This window comes from Vigna unguiculata, chromosome 11 (genome assembly GCF_004118075.2).
Source record: "Vigna unguiculata cultivar IT97K-499-35 chromosome 11, ASM411807v1, whole genome shotgun sequence".
Taxonomy (NCBI): Eukaryota; Viridiplantae; Streptophyta; class Magnoliopsida; order Fabales; family Fabaceae; genus Vigna; species Vigna unguiculata.
Window position 1 is genome coordinate 13,497,661 of NC_040289.1, and position 18,381 is coordinate 13,516,041.

The following is an 18,381-nucleotide window of genomic DNA, read 5'->3' on the forward strand; positions in this document are numbered from 1 at the left end:
TTATACAAAAAGTACGAATGAAATATTATATTTTTACGTATAATATTATTACTAACTTTTAATATTTTAACTTTATTATATTATAAGATTTTATGTTATATATTACAGAAGTTCATTTTTGGAAATTTGTTATTGGTATATATTACATATATTATATTATGATATTGTGTAGCATAATAGAATAATTTAATATATCTTTAATAACGTTATATCTTTTTAATGTTTTATTCTATTATTATCGTCTTCCCGTTTTCCAATGCAGTAATAATTACATTACTGTTGAAGAATCTATTTGTAGTCGTCCCGTCTTTTCATGTGTCATTTGTCTTCTATAAATAAATATTCATCTCCATTCTACCATGAAGATTAAACTTCAAGATCAGTTCAATCATATTCTACATTCTTCCAACTTTTACTCTACTATCTCTCTCAAAGTCCAAGCAAATGGAAAACAACTTCAATGAAGATGACGTTATCAATAGAATGAGTAGGTACCAGTTCTCTATTATTCACCTTCAGGACGAGGTAAGTTCATCGTCAAATTTTTCAGACATATTTTCTTTTACAAGATTTCTTCTACTCTTTTTATTTGTGTGACAGATTTCTTCTTCTCTTTTACAATATCCTCATTTTAACCTTAACTAATCCATTTTTTTCTTTAAAAAATTCTCTCTTTGGAGGCTGTTGGTTTTGTGGATCATGCATTCGCCATTCTTTATGATGACGATCTTAACCGTCAATGGACTTTAAGAGATGAAGAAGGGAATAGACATGTGGTTACTTATAACAAGAATTTACAAAAACCAATGCTAATTAGAGGATGGACTGAATTAAGGCACATATATGAACTTCACAATTTCCACACTATTTATTTTGGATATGTGGGTTATTCTTGCTTCCACATCACTGTTTTTCCCAGTAAATGCAAACCTTTGTCTATTGCACGTTTTCTTAAAAGAATTGAGGCAGATCAACCACTCTTCATATTTTTGAATCCAAACCAATGCAATGCTAGCCATCTGGTGAGATTCATTTCATATTTATTACTAAATGGATGTTTATTTCATATTTATATTTATGTTTCCAAATTATTTTAAACATTTAATCCATATACTAATTTCATTAATACTTTATGTATGTTTTAGGATTTGCCAACTGATTTTGGCAATTATCTTCGTCAAGGAAGATTTAAATACATTTTTCTTTATGGACCGCGTAAAACAGTCAAGTGCAAACTACTGTTGAGAAATCATCCTAAGAAGTCTAGCAAAATTGGAAGTGGCTGGAAGGAATTTTGTACTGCTCATGGATTTCATCAAACTATTGATTGGTGTTTGAAGTGGACCACATGAAAAGCAATCAGAATGTCAAAGTGCTAACATATTGTAATTTTTAATTTACAGTTAGTATAAATAGTTTTGTTTTTATTTCTGCCACTTATGTAGTTTTCAACCTAGAAGTTTTTTTATTTTCAGCAATGCATATGTATAGTTCTACCTTCTTATCAATGAAATCTCTTTGAAGCTTCTCTGAATTTCTCTGAAAGATGAAAAGTGATACATGTTATGGTATGATATTCATAAATAAAATTATTTTGTTCTATAATTCAAATGAAATATATATGATGCAATTGAAAGATGAATAGTTCGACGATTAATGAAAAGTTGTCTGTTCTATAATCATATGTATGGATGTATGTTGCTTTAGTATGTGCATACACTGACTGTATGTTATCATTTTCACACATAATGAGGTTAAGATTGCAGATACTTCCTATCAAACAGTCCTCTTTGTTGTACTATATATAGTAGTGCATAAAAAAGACGTCTGATTGTACCTACATAAAAAACAAATGTTTTGTTAGTTGCAAGAACAAATCAACTCTGAAATAAGTGCTATATATATATGAATGATTCTGATATATTAACACTCAGCACTGCATGCTCTTTCTATTTTTAATGTTTGTCTACTGAAACAAGTGCTTCCTATTATAACTACAAATATTTCTGTTTCCACAATTGTGATTAGAGGTACAATCTACACCAAAAAGTTTAACAAAGACATTCACCAATATAGTAATAAAACAGTAAACACTTTTCCATCCATTGAGTAACCTTACCTTTATTTTTGCTTCTTCCATTGTAACCTTTGAAACTATTCCATAACATTTTGGTACTGTAATGGAGCAAAACGATTGTAAAAATGCAAGGCTGAGAAGGAAATTGGTGCTACAACAAAGGTTCAATGCAAGAAGTAATCAATATTCATGTAAGTCATTAACATCTTACTTAAAGCATTTATCTTTTCTAATTCTTCATCAATAATTTATTTAAAAATGATGCATTTGTATGTTTGTATGTTTTTTTATGTTGCAAATGACAAAGAAGAGAATGCAAGAAAGAAAACTAAATTTGCAAACCATTCTTCTCAAAGTAAACAAATCTCAGGATTTCTTTATATATATATATATATATATATATATATATATATATATATATATATTTGTAAATGTATGTTTTGGATTGTAACTTCACAACACAGATGCATACTCAAACATCTTTGTTGTTTTAATCACAGATAAAGCAATTGTATCTCAAAGATCATTTCAGAAAAATATAGACAGGAATCCATTACAACAGTTGGATATTAGTAAGTTTTTTTTTTTCTAAGCTATATCTTTACAAATTGTTAAATGAATCAATGAAGTATTGTTGTTTATTTTTTTAATAACAATGCTTCTACTATAATCCTATTCCAGATGTTGACAACAACAACAACAACCTTCAGAATATGAATTCAATATTTCACAGACAAATTGGTCAATTTTAAAGTTCTTCCAATACTTAATTTTAACATTGTTTATGAATAATATTAATTCCGTCTCACTTTAAACTAACCTTCGTTTCAATGCAGTAACTGTCAACAATTTTTCAAGTTGTTCAAGTCATTTAGTTGAACAACAAATCACTTCACAATCTGCAACTTCCACTTTAACATACCATAATCCTTTCGGTATATTTCTACATTCATCTTAATTTCTTATATACCTATTTAAATGACAAATTTTAACATTGTTTATGAATAATATTAATTTCTTATATCAATGTTTTTGAATGACTACAACTTTTAACAATAACAGTCAGAGAAATTATGGACAAAATAATTACAATTCCAGTGCAGGTAAGTACATTTGGATTCATACTCACAATGCCAATGCAGGTAGGACAATTGTTTTTTGTTGTTTTTCATAGGTGGCAGATCAGAGGTTGTAAATGATTCGCATTCTGTTTCTAAGAATAAAGTTGTCAAATATCCTTTTCAAGTCATACAATCACTTCAAAACAGATTCAATCTTGATGATGAAACAACAACACAACATAATTCTTTAGACACAACAAATGATGATTCAGCAACGATAAGAGATGATGGTAATTCAGATATTAAACTTATTGATGTTAATATAAATTTTTTTGAAATCATTAATTAATTTTCATCTTACTAATATTGAAGAACATACTACAAGTACTACAACTACAAACGAATTGTATTGCAAAGGAGAGTTACAAGGTACATAATCTCCAACACAATTGTATATAACTGCAGATTAAAATATATGCATTTTCATGCTAATGTTTTGTAATGATGTTTAGAACTGCTCAATATTGGAGAACCTTGCTTGGAATGCCAATACTGTAAAGCTCAACTTTGGTATGAAGAAAGAGTAAAAAAATGTAACACCTCAAAGGAAGTTGAATTCTTATTGTGTTGTCAAAAGGGAAAAGTCCAAATTCCACTATTAAAAAGACCACCTAATTTTCTTGAAGGTTTGTTAAATGGTGAAGATCAGAGAAGCAAATCATTTCTACAAAACATAAGAGTATACAATAGCATGTTTTCATTTACTTCAATTGGTGGTAAGATAGATAATTCAGTGAACAATGGTTCTGCTCCACCACAATTTATTCTGAATGGACAGAACTATCACCGTATTGGAAGTTTATTGCCAGAGCATAGATCAAAGCCAAAGTTTGCACAGCTGTACATATATGATACCGAAAATGAAATGACTAACAGAGTCAAGCATTTCAGGTCAATGAATATATTAACTAATTTGATTATATGAAATATTTAAATACATGTGTTGACATGTATTCTCTTTATTATTTTTTAGTTCAAACACCAAGGAATCTGTTATAGATGAATCATTGGTTGCTGATTTGATTGAAATGATTGACAATCACAATGTTCTTGCGAAATCTTTTAGAAGAGTAAGAGATTTGTCACTGCAACATATGGAATCAGATTTCACGCTAAGACTATTTAGAGGCAGAAACAAAGACCCTAGAGTATACAATACACCTTCATGTGATGAAATAACTGCACTAATAGTTGGTGATTTTGGCAATATGGATGTAGGCAGAGATATAGTGGTAAAAAAATGTTCTGGTGAATTGACCAGATTGCACGAAACTCACACAGCTTTCATTCCACTGCAATATCCTCTCATGTTTCCATATGGAGAAGATGGTTATCAAGAGGATATCCCAATAAGTGAATCTCATTCAAAAACAAAATCCAGGGTAAAAGTTAGAATTTCTTTGCGAGAATTTATTGCCTTTAGAATACAACAAAGAGTTGTAGAAGCAGGAAATATTGTGAATGGATGCAGATTGTTCCAACAGTTTCTGGTCGATTGCTATACAATGGTTGAAGCCCAAAGGTTGTCATTCATCAGAGCTAATCAGAAGTTAATTCACTGTGATATTCTTAATGGATTACAAGAAGCTGTTAATAGAGGAGAGACAAATCCTTCTTTAATTGGAAGACGTATTGTCTTGCCTGCTTCATTCACTGGTGGTACCAGATACATGTTCAACAATTGTCAAGATGCTATGGCAATTTGTAAAAAATTTGGATATCCGGATTTGTTCATTACTATAACATGCATTGTGAATTGGAGTGAAATAAAAGAATTTGTCTTAGCAAAAGGCTTATCAGCTTCGGATAGACCTGATATTGTATGTAGAGTGTTCAAAATGAAGCTGGATGAAATGATGACAGATTTTAAGAAAAAGGACTTCTTTGGAAAAAGCACTGCAGGTATGTTATATATGAAGTAATATACATTATATAAATTTTTATTAAATTAAATTCTGACAACTATATTTATTATTTATTTATATATGCAGGAATGTACACAGTAGAATTCCAAAAAAGAGGTTTACCTCATGCACATATACTTTTATGGTTGGATGGAGAAAGAAAATTGAAGAATTCAACTGATATTGATAAAGTAATATTCAGCTGAATTGCCAAATGCTGATTTGTACCCGAAATTGGAAAAAGTTGTCTCAAGTTACATGATTTATGGACCATGCAGACCTGCAAGACATAATTCACCTTGCATGAAGGAGGGAAGATGTTCTAAATTTTATCCAAAAAAATTCACATCTTCGACTTCAATTGATGAAGAAGGATATCCATGCTATAGAAGACTTGATAATGGTAGATTTGTTGAGAAGAATGGAATTAAGCTGGACAATAGAAGTGTTGTTCCTTACAATCCACCACTTCTAATGAGGTATCAAGCACACGTCAATACAGAGTATTGCAACAAGACCAATTCAATAAAATATTTGTTCAAATATGTGAACAAAGGTCCCGACAGAGCTACTCTTAAAATAAGCAACAACTCTGCACAGTCTGAAAAATCAACCATTATTGATGAAATCAAAAGGTATTACGATTGTAGGTATCTATCACCATGTGAAGCTGCTTGGAGAATATTTGCTTTTGACATCCATCACAGATGGCCTCCTGTTCAGAGATTGACATTTCATCTTCCTGGCCAACAATCAACTTTGTTTAAAGATGATGATGATATTAATGTGGTCTTCAACAGATACGAAAATGCTAACACAATGTTTCTAGCTTGGTTTGAGGCTAACAAAGTTTATGAGGAAGGAAAACAATTGACTTATTCAGAATTTCCAAGCAAATTTGTGTGGCTTGCCAAAGAAAAAGAATGGAAACCAAGGAAGAAAGGCTACAACATTGGTAGACTTACTTATATTCCTCCTGGGTTTGGAGAACTTTATTATTTGAGGATATTACTGACCATTCAAAAAGGTTGTATTGATTATGAAAGCATTAAGACAATTGATGGAAAGTATTATGAAACATACCAAGAAGCTTTCTATGTTTTGGGATTGTTGGCTGACGACAAAGAATATATTGATGCAATCAAAGAAGCAAGTGAATTTGCTTCAGGGTATCAACTTAGAAGATTATTTGTTACTTTGTTGTCGATGAATACAATTTCTAAACGAGATATAGTTTGGAATTCTACTTGGAGTATTTTATGTGATGAAATTTTGTACCAAAAAAGAAAGGAGATGAACTTACCAGGTATTTTATATATATATTTCTTAATTTGCTATACATATATATTTTAATTGTATTATTTACTTATTGCAGGTCTTCAAATTCAGACTGCTGAATTACAAAAACTATGTCTGCTGAAAATAGAGGAAATGCTAATGTCAAATGGTAGAAGTTTGAAAGATTATCCTTCATTACCTCAACTTGATCTTTCAGATGTACATACATTCAATAATAGATTTATTGTTGATGAGCTGCAATATAATAAACAAGACATGGCGAAAGAATTTTCGTTTAAAGCACTGAATGATGAACAAATTTTCGTTTGTGTTTGTTTTAGAATCCATATTTTTCCCTCCTTTAAAGGTGTGGGGCCAGGCAGCGTAAATGAATTGTGTTTCCAGGGCATGCGGAATATTGGATTTCAAAACACTACAACAGTTTGTTTTATTTTTTTCGCTTTCTGTTTTTTTTATATCTTTTGGAGTTAAATGATAAGAAAAATAAAAAGGGCTAGAAATCTTAACAGAATTATTGGGTGGGATTAGATAAAGCTAAACCCTAAAAGTTTTCTTTAAGAAAAAGGGGTAGGACGGGAGAAGGAAAAGAGAGAAAGGGTGCAAGTTAGAGTTTCCAGTGGCTGTGGTAGAGAAGAGGAACCATCTAGAGAGGTAGGGGAAGCTATACCTTATTCTTTCTTCCTGTTTTCGTGTGTTTGATGCATGAAGCTTAATATTCTCTCTTGTATTTTTCTATACTTTGGTTGTTTGGTGAGTGGGTTCTTGGAGAATTTGCATGATGTTATAGATCGATGATAAGGGTTGTTCTGCTTTTGATTCTTTTAGTTTTCAAACCCACTATTGATGAATATACACACTTGCTTTTCTTTTCATTTCTTACTTGCGTGAGGTCGGTATTGGATGAGTTATTACGCTGTCGCCACCGTTTGGGTAGCATTCGTTTACGCTGTTTGGTGTGCAACGTTGAAGAGGTTGTTGGTGTAGTATAAACGTGCGTGCATGCAGTTTGTTTGGGTTTTGTTGAGGTTGTTTGGTGTTCTTATGGTAATATGGTGCATATTCTTGGGTGGATGTTTCTTACCACAAATCTAGTTGTTGAAGTTTGGGGGTAAATGGGTTCATGAATATACACGGTGCAACAGTTGGTTCATGGTGCAGAAGTGGGTTAATGGTGCAGCAGTTTGGGTTGCATGGGTTCATGCGTTGGTTCTTTTATTTTATTTTATTTTATTTTTTCTTTTTGGCTTACCTTTTCATAGTAAACTGCAGAGTACATGTTCATGGGGTGCAAATAGATTCACGGGTTTCCATTTTTCTTCCTTCTCTTAAGTTCTTTCTCTTCTTTAATTATAATCAATACATGTGGTATTATTTTGGCTTTTCCTTTGGAGTTGAGAGTGCAGAATATTTCACGGAAATAGGGTTTCCTTTCGGGTAGTATATTTTTGCTTCGTCGTTGGAATTGCATGGTTTGATTTTGTGTTTCTTCACTTTGCAGAGGGTGCAGGGCTCACATAATTATTTTTTCTCTCTCTTCTCTTAAAATTCTTTCTTTTGTCTTTCTTCCTTGTACTTTTCACGTAAGTGTGGTCTGCAGGTGAAGTGTTGAATGAGGGGCATTATTCTACTTCTTTTAAAAATCTTTCTCTTGTTTTTTTCTCTTTCTATCAAGGCCACTCGTGAATACACAAGGTGGTGGAGGCCACGGGGATTGTTTTATCTCATTTTCTCTAAACCAATCATACTTCTTTTGATGAAATTGTGTTCATTTTTGGTGCAGACCGTGGCATAGGGTTCTCTTTTTGCGTTGCTTAGACTTCACATTAATAAAGAGTGAAAAATCATTAGTTTTCTCTTGGTTTTCTTTTAGTTATTATTTATGCGTAAAGGAAATTGGGAAGGGCAACGGGTTGAAACTTGGATACATGATAAGTAATATCTTTGTTTGTCTCTTTAAAAGGTTTGGGTGGTTGTTGAGTTGTAATTTATTTATTTTCTTTCCTATGCATTTTATTAAATATTCTGTGTGTATTACATACACGGGTGATATATGAATTTGGTTTGGTTATGAGACTTTAACTTTTAAGCATGATGTGATGATGTATATTTTGTTGGCAATATGAAATTCTCATGTGTTTCATATTGAGAGTATTTTGCTTTGCTTGAAAACTCTTGGTGAAATTTAATGAAGATTTTAGATGAATGTGATGTTATGGTTGGTTTAGTATGATTGTTTGGATTTGGGGTTTGTGTGTTCAAACCAAGGATGGATTGTGATCATAAAGTTTTCGTGTTAATCGAATGCGACGTTGAGTATTATTGGACAAGTTTTATTTATGAATTTCTTATATGAATATCATTGTTTATGGTATTGTTTATGGTTAACTTACCCCTATTTGTTTGTTTGTATGTTTGTTGCATGTGTGATGATCGTATAACGTGTGTGTTATACGGGAGCAGACGGTAATGCAGATATTTCTGACTCGAAGTAGATATCGGAAAGGATGGAGTGGACTCGGGGATTTATAGTTTATTTTGTTGATTTAAATCAAACAGTGAAGACTATGAAATTTTCTTTTAATCTCTAGTATTTAGTTGGAACTTTGTTTATTTAATACTATTATTATTTCAAATTAACATTTGGATTACCTATTTACTTTCTAGTTAAAAGTTTTTAATTAGTACATTTTCAATGTTAATTCCCTTTTCCGCTAAACACAAAATTTTTCTAACATTCCGTGACATCCCAAAAATTGGGGTGTTACAACTATGGTGGTACAGGTAAGACTTTTATGTGAAAGACATTATCGGCTGGTCTAAGAAGCAAGGGTATGATTGTTTTGAACGTAGCATCAAGTGGAATTGCTTCTTTATTACTTCCTGGTGGAAAAACAATACACTCTACCTTTTGCATCCCACTGTTAATTAATGATGAATCAACTTGCAACATAGCACAAGGTAGTCTCAAAGCAAAACTTCTTATGGCAACCAGTTTGATTATCTGGGATGAAGCACCAATGATGAATAGAATGTGCTTTGAGGCATTTGATAGAACACTAAGAGATATTATGCGAAATGTTGATGATGCCAATAAAGACAAATCATTTGGTGGCAAAGCAGTTGTGTTGGGAGGTGACTTTAGACAAATTCTACTAGTTATCAAAAAGGATCTAGGTTTGATATCATAAAATCAACAATCAACTATTCAGAGTTATGGAATTGTTGTAAAGTGCTACAGTTATTCAAGAACATGAGATTAAGTACTACATCAAATACTGAAATAGCCAATGATATTCAAGAATTTGCTGATTGGATATTGAAGATTAGAGACGAGAAAATGGATCTAAATGAGAATGGTGAGTGCATGGTTGAAATTCCAGAACAGATCCTGATTACAAACACAGATTTACCTTTATTGGCATTGGTTGAATTTGTCTATCCTCAATTTGTGGTTAACATGTTGAAGCCTAATTATTTTGATAATGGAGCAATTTTGTGCCCAACAAATGATTCTGTAGAGCAAGTAAATGATTTCATGTTGTCTTTAATTGGTGGTGAAGAGGTGACTTATTTAAGTTCAGATACACCTTGCCAATCTGATGAACAAGATGAAGTGCAATCTGAATGGTTTACATATGAATTTTTAAATGATATCAAATGTTCAGGGATACCAAATCATAAACTGAAGTTGAAAACAGGTGTTCCAATTATGCTCTTGAGAAACATTGATCAAGCAAAAGGTCTATGCAACGGCACAAGATTGCAAGTCAACCATTTAGGCAAGAATGTAATCTGTGCAACTGTAATTACTGGAAAAAACATTGGTGATAGGATTTTTATACCAAGAATGGATTTAGTGCCATCTGATTCAGGGTTGCCTTTCAAATTTCAAAGAAGACAGTTTCCGATATCGTTATGCTTTGCAATGACGATTAACAAAAGTCAAGGACAAACACTTTCTAGAGTCGGCCTTTATCTTCCACAACCTATATTCACACATGGCCAACTATATGTTGCTATTTCTTGAGTCAAAACCAAAAGAGGATTGAAAATACTTATACTGGATGAAGATGGAAAGGTAACAAACACAACTAAAAACGTTGTGTACAAAGAAATTTTTGAAACTCTTTGAAAAGAAATCAATTATAGGTATGTCATTTCTAATTTTTTTTTCATTTCAAAACTGTTATAAATATATATCAATTTATTTATGTTATTTTCTGCCATGCAGGAAAATCATGGTACAGAAAAAGTTGAACAAAGAAGTCGTTGTGTACAAAAGGAAATTGTGTACAAAAGGAATTTATGAACTTCAATACCAAAGGATACATTCTAGGTATGTAATTTATTCTTTTTTTATTCTTATATTAACAAAGTAGTGTATTAGTCATATTTTTGTTGTTGGTGGTTGACGATAATATTCAATGAAATCAAATATTAACTTGACATACCACTTTAATTACATTCTAAATTGATCTATTCTATTGATACACTTCAACATCTTTTTAAAACATTAGATTCTCATCATATAGATTATTAAATATCCAAAAACCCATTGCTATTACCACAATTATTACATATAAAAAAACTCGTGCATTGCACGGGTAGAAGGACTAGTTTGAAACAGAATTCAACTTTCCCTTCTCATCTTTTTTTTTCCTTTTTTACATAAATCAATATAAAAATTACACTGAGGTGAGAGGAGGAAACAAGAGTAGAAATCAAGAAGAAAGCTTGAGAGGCAAGACCGAAGTATTATCTCCCTAATTTCAATGTCTTTAACATATATTTTTTCTAGTCACTTCTGACCATGTTGTGAAGTTGTAGAATATCATCTTAACTTTCTTGAATTATAATTGATTTTAAATGTATTGTTTTAACTTGTCCAATCAATATTAATTGAGATTTAACTAAATTTATTGATTAAAATAATTTTTAAAACCTTGTTAAAAATTAGATGTTTTAAATAAATGACCCTAATTAGACTATCCAAATAGACGAGTCTAATTAGATAGTCTAGTTTGTTGGACTTCACTAGATGATGAGATAGATCATCCATAAATTGAGTTTAGATGATATGATATAATTAACAGATGTTTCTTGAACATTTTAACTTATGTTTTTGTGCAACTGAAGTATAAGAAAACTATAAGAAAGCTCATGTGTAGTCTATAGATGATACAATGATAGATGGTCAAATGGACTTTTGGATGATGTTAGCAAATTAATTTGAGAAATTTTCTACTGATTGTAAGAAGCTAGAATTATAACCTTAATGAAAAAAATAAAATATTTTAAAGATTGAAAAAATAAAGATTATTCATGGAAAGTCCATTGGAGTAATTGTCTAATCAGTAAACCACTAAGAAGTCAATTCCGTGAAACTACTAGACGTCTTATGTGTCGACCATAACCTCATTTGAGATTTAGAATACTGGTTCATCTTACCCTTACTCGTCTCATTTGTGTGCAACAACCTCATTTCAAAGTTGGACTAGAGACTAGTCTGAAGTATGGACAATAGGCTCATTTGATTTGTGAACCATTGGGACGTCTATTATGTGGATAATTGGATTATCTTATGCTTTGAAGGCTCATTAGGTCGTTTGCTACATTGGAGCTTCTACTATAGAATTTGCCTTGGAGTATCTTCTGTGTTGGATTTTCTATACCAATATAAACTATTTTGCAATACTAAAATCTTTGTAACATAGTTGGTTACTTTGAATCAAATGCCAAAGATTTTATCTCTGAGAAACAAATTCATTTCACTGGAGATTTCTATGAATAAACATCCATTAGTGATTAATGATCATCATTCGCCACTCAATCACTCATTACACCACGTTTCATTTTCTTATTTGTAATACTTTTGATTCTCTTCTACATAGAAGGATATTTTTTCTAAGTTGATTCTCTTATGAATTCATAGCTAATTTAGAGGTTACGTGTAATTAAAGTATTTTTCATTAATATTTGCAAGGGAGTCTACTTTATTTATTCTTTTTGACTTATGATTTTTGCTTTCAATATTGTTTTAGATTGTTTTTTTATAATTCAATTATATTCTCTAATTAAGAATTCTTATTGTGAAATCCCCTTTTTATTTGAATTCCAACGCCATGATGCAGCAACATGAGACGTCTATGCAGCGCCAAGAGGCCTCTCTAGAACAATAATAGATGGTGATGCAGCAAATGGAGGCTGCGAGACTGACTTCCGAGGCTGCTCAAAGAAAGCATATGGAGGCTCTCCACCAGTTAGAGAAGAACATGGTTGGTGCTCCAGTGTACGATCCTCACCCCCAACCTCCACCCCTTGAATGGAGTTTGGAAGATTTCTTGAAGCACCAACCTGCCAAGTTTGATGGAAAGACGAGTCCCGATCAGGCAGACCAATGGATGAAAGACATGGAACGCATCTTCGATGCCAAGAGGTGCCCGAATAAGAGCATACTTGCTTTCACTGTCTACATGCTCACAGGAGAGGTTGAACATTGGTGGGTCAACATGAGGCTGGTCATGAAGGAGAAGCATGAACAGGTTACTTAGGAGGCATTCAAGAGGAAGTTCCTGTCTGAATATTTCCCAGATAGCGTGAGATACGCTAAGGAGGTGGGATTCCTTCAGCTTACACAGGGAGACAAATTAGTGGTCGAGTATGCTGAGAGGTTCAAGCTCTTGGGGCGCTTCTATACCATGGCACTTGATAAGGAGTGGCGATGCAAAAAGTTCGAGAATGGACTACGGGGAGATATCAGATTGATGGTGGCACCACCCTCCATCAAGGACTTTGCAGCTCTAGTGGAGAGAGCTCAAGTTATGGAGAGAATGAAGACTGAGGTAGAGGCTCAACAAGGTCAGCAACAGAAGGTCAGTGGATCATCTGGGTCCAGACCTAGAGTGGAGGAAAGGAAGAAACCCTATGCTAGGCCGCAACCTCAGGTGGATAGGGGTTTCACATCTCAGCAGTTGTTAGTGCCTAGATGCTATCAGTGTAATGGACCACATATGAGGAGTGCATGCTCGCAGTTGGTTGGTACACGAAGGTGTCATGGTTGTGGGAAGATGAGACATTTGATTAAGGATTGTCCTTCCTCCAAAGGGACTACGACGAGGCCCCCGACTTAGACTCCAGTTTAGACTTGTCAGGGGAGAGGAGGCAGTAGGCCTCAAGCGGCGGGCAGAGTCTATGCTATGACTGGGACATAGGCAACAAGCTTAGGTAATCTTTTTGTTGGATGTTGTGTGATTGCAAGAAAATCCCGATGTATGCTATATGATTCTAGAGTGACATACCCTTTTGTGTCAGAGTCTTGTGTGTAAGATTGGGTCTGCCGGTTAGCGAACTACAATTTGATCTTGTGGTGTCTATGCCGACATCTGGGTTAGTTAGGACATCGTCAATATGTGTTAGGTGTCCAGTGGAGGTAGATGGGTACATGTTTAAAGTTAATCTGATATGCCTACCTCTACAGGGCTTGGACATGATCTTGGGAATGGATTGGCTCTCTGCCAATCACGTTCTCATTGATTGTCGGGAGAAGAAGTTGTTGTTCTCCGACTCAGAGGAACCTGAGTTGTTTTCTTCTCATGGTGTTTTGAAGGAGATCAAGGACGGCACACAGTGCTTCATGATCTTTGCCTAGTTGAAGGTTGAGAAAGAGGAGAAGATAACAGTGATTCCCGTGGTGCGGGAGTTTGAGGATGTATTCCCAAGAAGAAGTATCAGGGTTGCCTTCGAGGAGAGAAGTAGAGTTCTCCATTGATCTGGTACCGGGGATGGGTCCAATATCAATAACCCCTTATCGTATGGCTTCGGCAGAGTTAGTGGAGTTGAAGAAACAAATATAAGAGTTGCTAGAAAAATAGTTTATATGGCCTAGTGCTTCGCCGTGGGGAGCTCCAGTGTTGTTGGTTAAGAAGAAGGATGGTGGTTCAAGACTGTGTGTGGACTACCGTCAGTTGAACAAGCTGATCATCAAGAACAAGTACCCCTTGCCAAAAATCGATGATCTGATGGATTAGTTGCATGAGGAGTCAGTGTTCTCCAAGATTGACATGCGGACGGGATATCACCAGATCTTGGTAAAGGCGGAGGATGTTCAAAAGACTGTCTTTAAATCCAGATACAAGCATTATGAGTATGTGGTTATGCCTTTTGGTGTGACCAACGCTCCAGCCTTGTTCATGGACTACATGAACATGATCTTTAGGCCATATTTAGATAAGTTTGTCGTGGTCTTCATAAACGACATATTCATCTACTCCAAGACTCACGAGGAGCATGCCGAACATTTAAGGATAGTGCTTGGAATATTGAGGGAGAAGCAATTATTTGCCAAGTTGTCGAAGTGTGACTTCTGGATGAGGGAAGTGCAATTTTTAGGGCACGTGATATCATCCCAAGGTATAGTTGTATACCCAGTTAAGGTGGAGGCTGTGATAGAGTGGGAATGTCCCAAGTTAGTGACGGAGGTCAGAAGCTTCGTGGGTTTGGCTGGATACTATAGGAGATTCATAGAGGGATTCTCCAAGATAGTGGCACCTTTGACCCAACTTACCAGGAAGAACCAACCTTTCGCTTGGACTGACAGGTGTGAGGAAAGCTTTCGAGAGCTTAAGCGGAGGTTGACTAGTGCCCCAGTTTTGGTCATTCCCGATGTTAGTAAGTCCTTTGAAGTTTACTGTGATGCTTCTCACAATGGATTAGGTTGTGTGTTGATGCAAGAGAGGAAGGTAGTAGCATATGCTTCAAGGCAACTGAAAGTCCATGAGAAGAACTACCCCACCCATGATCTAGAGTTGGTAGCGGTGGTGTTTGCTTTGAAAATCTGGAGGCACTACTTGTATGGCGCACAATTCCGTGTGTTTAGTGACCATAAGAGCCTCAAGTATCTTTTTGATCAAAAGGAGCTGAACATGAGACAAAGGAGATGGATTGAATTCTTGAAGGACTACGATTTTGAACTCCTATACCACCCGGGGAAAGCAAATATAGCAGTAGATGCTTTGAGTAGGAAGACGGTGCATGTGGCACACTTGATGATTAAAGAATTGGATTTTATTGAAAGTTCCAGGGATATGAAGCTTCAAGTTGAGTTGGAACCAGAGTCGATTTGATGTAGTGCCTTAACTATATCCAATGACTTCCTGAGATTGATTAAGGAGAGGTAAGCTGAGGATGATAGTTTGCAGAAGGTGAAAGAGTTGCTTGGATCAGATCAGGCCAATGAGTTTGCCTTGGGTGATGATGGCATGTTGAGATTCAGAGGCCGAATTTGTGTGCCTGGTGATGCTGAGGTGAGAAGGTTGATTGTTGAGGAAGGGCACAAGAGTCGTCTTAGTTTGCATTCTGGCATATCAAGACCTCAAGAAAATCTTTTGGTGGCAAGGTATGAAGAAGGACGTTGCCTAGTTTGTATATGCCATTTTGACTTGTCAAAAGGCGAAGGTGAAACATCAGAGACCCGGTAGGAGGCTCCAACCATTGGATATACCGGTATGGAAATGGGATAGCATAGCTATGGATTTTGTTACCCATTTGCCACAAACCGTGAGAGGTCATGATGCTATATGGGTTGTGATAGACAGGTTGACCAAGAATGCTCACTTCTTGACAGTCAATCTAAGGATGTTTATTGCCAAGTTGGCTTAGTTGTACATCAAGGAGATTGTGAGGCTACATGGAGTGCCCAATAGCATAGTGTCTGATAGAGACCCACGGTTTACTTCTAGGTTCTGACAAACACTAAAAGAGGCTTTGGCGAGCAGGTTGAGGATGAGTTCTGCTTATCATGATCAAACGGATGGACAGCCTGAGAGAGTGATTCAGTCCTTGGAGGACTTGTTGAGGACATGCATCTTGGATCATTTGGGTAGTTGGGATGAGGTGTTACCGTTAGTGGAGTTCACCTACAATAACAGCTATTAGGCGAGTATAGGGATGGTGCCTTATGAAGCTTTATATGGAAGGAGATGTAGAACTCCCTTGTGTTGGTACCAGGATGGCGAGTCAGCTTTAGTTGTGCCAGAATTGTTGAAACAAACCACAAAGAAGGTCCAGTTGGTGAGAGATAGGTTGCAAGCATCTCAGAGTCGACAGAAAACATATGCAGATCGACAGAAGAGACCCTTAGAGTTTGTAGCTGGGGATCATCTATTCTTGAGGGTGACCCAAACTACTGATGTGGGAAGGGCTATCCGCTCAAGGAAACTTTCTCTTAAGTTCTTGGATCCGTATCAGATCTTGAGAAGGATAGAGCCTGTGGCTTACGAGATTGCTTTACCTCCACAGTTGGCTAATCTCGGTGTATCCCAGTTGCGGAAGTACGTGTTTGACCCATCTCACGTGTTGGAGACTGATAATGTGCAAGTTAGAGAGTATCTAACAGTGGACGTCTAGCCAGTTGGCTTAGAGGATCACCGAGTTGAGGAGCGTAAGGGAAAAACCATTAACCTTGTCAAAGTCGTTTGGGACTGGAGGATGGGAGATTCTACGTGGGAGTTAGAGGAGGATGTGAGGAAGTCATATCGACACCTTTTCTGGTAAGTCTTAATTTTCGAGGATGAAAATTATTGTTGTTGGAGAGGTTGTGAAATCCCCTTTTTATTTGAATTCTGTTTTAATAAAGGGTTTGGGCGTGACCTCTTAGAGGGCCTAGAGTCAGCCCATTTTGGGGACCCCCAAGACCCCCTCACAGCCCCTTACTCCTCATTCTGCTTCATTATACAGGAAAGAGATCCCTCCCCTTCCTCAAACCCTTGAGTAGCAGCTTTGCTAGGGCACAAATTTTTGCCTCCTCAAGTTAGAGAATCTTCTTGGTTTGGAGCTCCCTCAACTCGTATCTCCAACTCCTTAATCTGTTTCTGGAGTGGTGGTGCTCTCCTTGGGGTGGGGTTCTGTTTCGTTTGTCTAAGCTTGAGTAAGGTAAGGGAAGTTAGGGTTTCACTTTTCTTTAAGTTGTTTTGCTTTATCCTGATTCGTTTGGCTAAGTTTGATTAGTGTTTTGTGGAATATGAGCCAAGATCAGGGAAAACGTTAATTTTTGGTGTATTTCAATATTAGGGGTTCAAATATTCATGAAACTATGATATTTGAAGTTATTTCTCGTATTCTGGAAGCGTCGGGTGGTCGCTGGGCGAGTGATTGGTCGCTGGGCGACTATGTCTTTTTCTAATATGCACAATTATTGACTTTCCTGACTCATTAACTGTTGGATTGAGCTCAAATTTAGACATTTGGTTCATAACATACTATTTGATGGTTTGACCGGTTGGATCATCGATTAGATGCCTATAGCTTGCGAAATGTGTCACGCATTACTGTAGTGATTTTGGTTTTCTAATAATAAATTTACTTAGGAATTTTGGTGTAAGAATTATGGTTGTGTGTTGTGCTTGATTGTATGTAATTGCAGGTACTTAAATTTTGGCACTCATTTATTTGGGATGAATACTATTTTGTGATATATGTGTGTCATGGTATGCATTTATAAAGTATGAGATTAAATGAAATCTTGTTATGTTGAGTATGAAATGGAAAACATGACTTGTTTGATTGGTGGTGGTTTGGCATGAGAATTGAATGCTTGATATGGCATGTGGATTTTGTTGGTAAAAGAATTTCAAGGGAAACTCTTGATGATGGTGGTTAGTGTATACCTTGATATAGGAGATGTCTAGATAAAGGAAGGTATCCTGAACTCTAAAAATTATTCACGCTCACACATAGTAGAATAATTTATGTGGTCAGAGTGGCAGAAGGTCCTAGTCTTGGGACATATTAGGCCCAAGGCATTAGAGGATTAACCCTGTGTGTGGTTGGGTGATAACCCCTTACGTCTAGACTCTGCAAAGTTTAGAAGCCAGCATAGGTGCATACTTCCTTTAGAATTCTATATCAAGAGTATGATCCAGATATTGAGTCATAGAGTCTTGAAATTGTTTGCTTTCACATGATTTGGGTGGCTACTGCTTTA

The 18,381-nt window shown here is 35.3% G+C and overlaps 1 protein-coding gene and 1 pseudogene across 1 annotated transcript; both read left to right on the forward strand.

Annotated features, from left to right (window-relative positions):
- The first annotated feature begins 4,226 nt into the window (after positions 1 to 4,226).
- Positions 4,227 to 10,533, forward strand: LOC114170185 (annotated as a pseudogene).
- A 2,050-nt stretch (positions 10,534 to 12,583) lies between these two features.
- On the forward strand, positions 12,584 to 14,049 carry LOC114170186. The gene is made up of 3 exons (XM_028055669.1): positions 12,584 to 12,943; positions 13,031 to 13,435; positions 13,879 to 14,049. Exons 1-3 carry the CDS (start codon positions 12,584 to 12,586, stop codon positions 14,047 to 14,049), a joined length of 936 nt encoding a protein of 311 aa, XP_027911470.1.
- Positions 14,050 to 18,381: the final 4,332 nt, after the last annotated feature.

Coding starts and splice junctions, on each gene's coding strand:
- LOC114170186 (XM_028055669.1), top strand. CDS start 12,584: ATGGTGATGCAGCAAATGGAGGCTGCGAGACTGACTTCCGAGGCTGCT. Junction 12,944..13,030: donor TGAAGGAGAAGCATGAACAG/GTTACTTAGGAG, acceptor GGATTCCTTCAG/CTTACACAGGGAGACAAATT. Junction 13,436..13,878: donor GGAGTGCATGCTCGCAGTTG/GTTGGTACACGA, acceptor CTACCTCTACAG/GGCTTGGACATGATCTTGGG.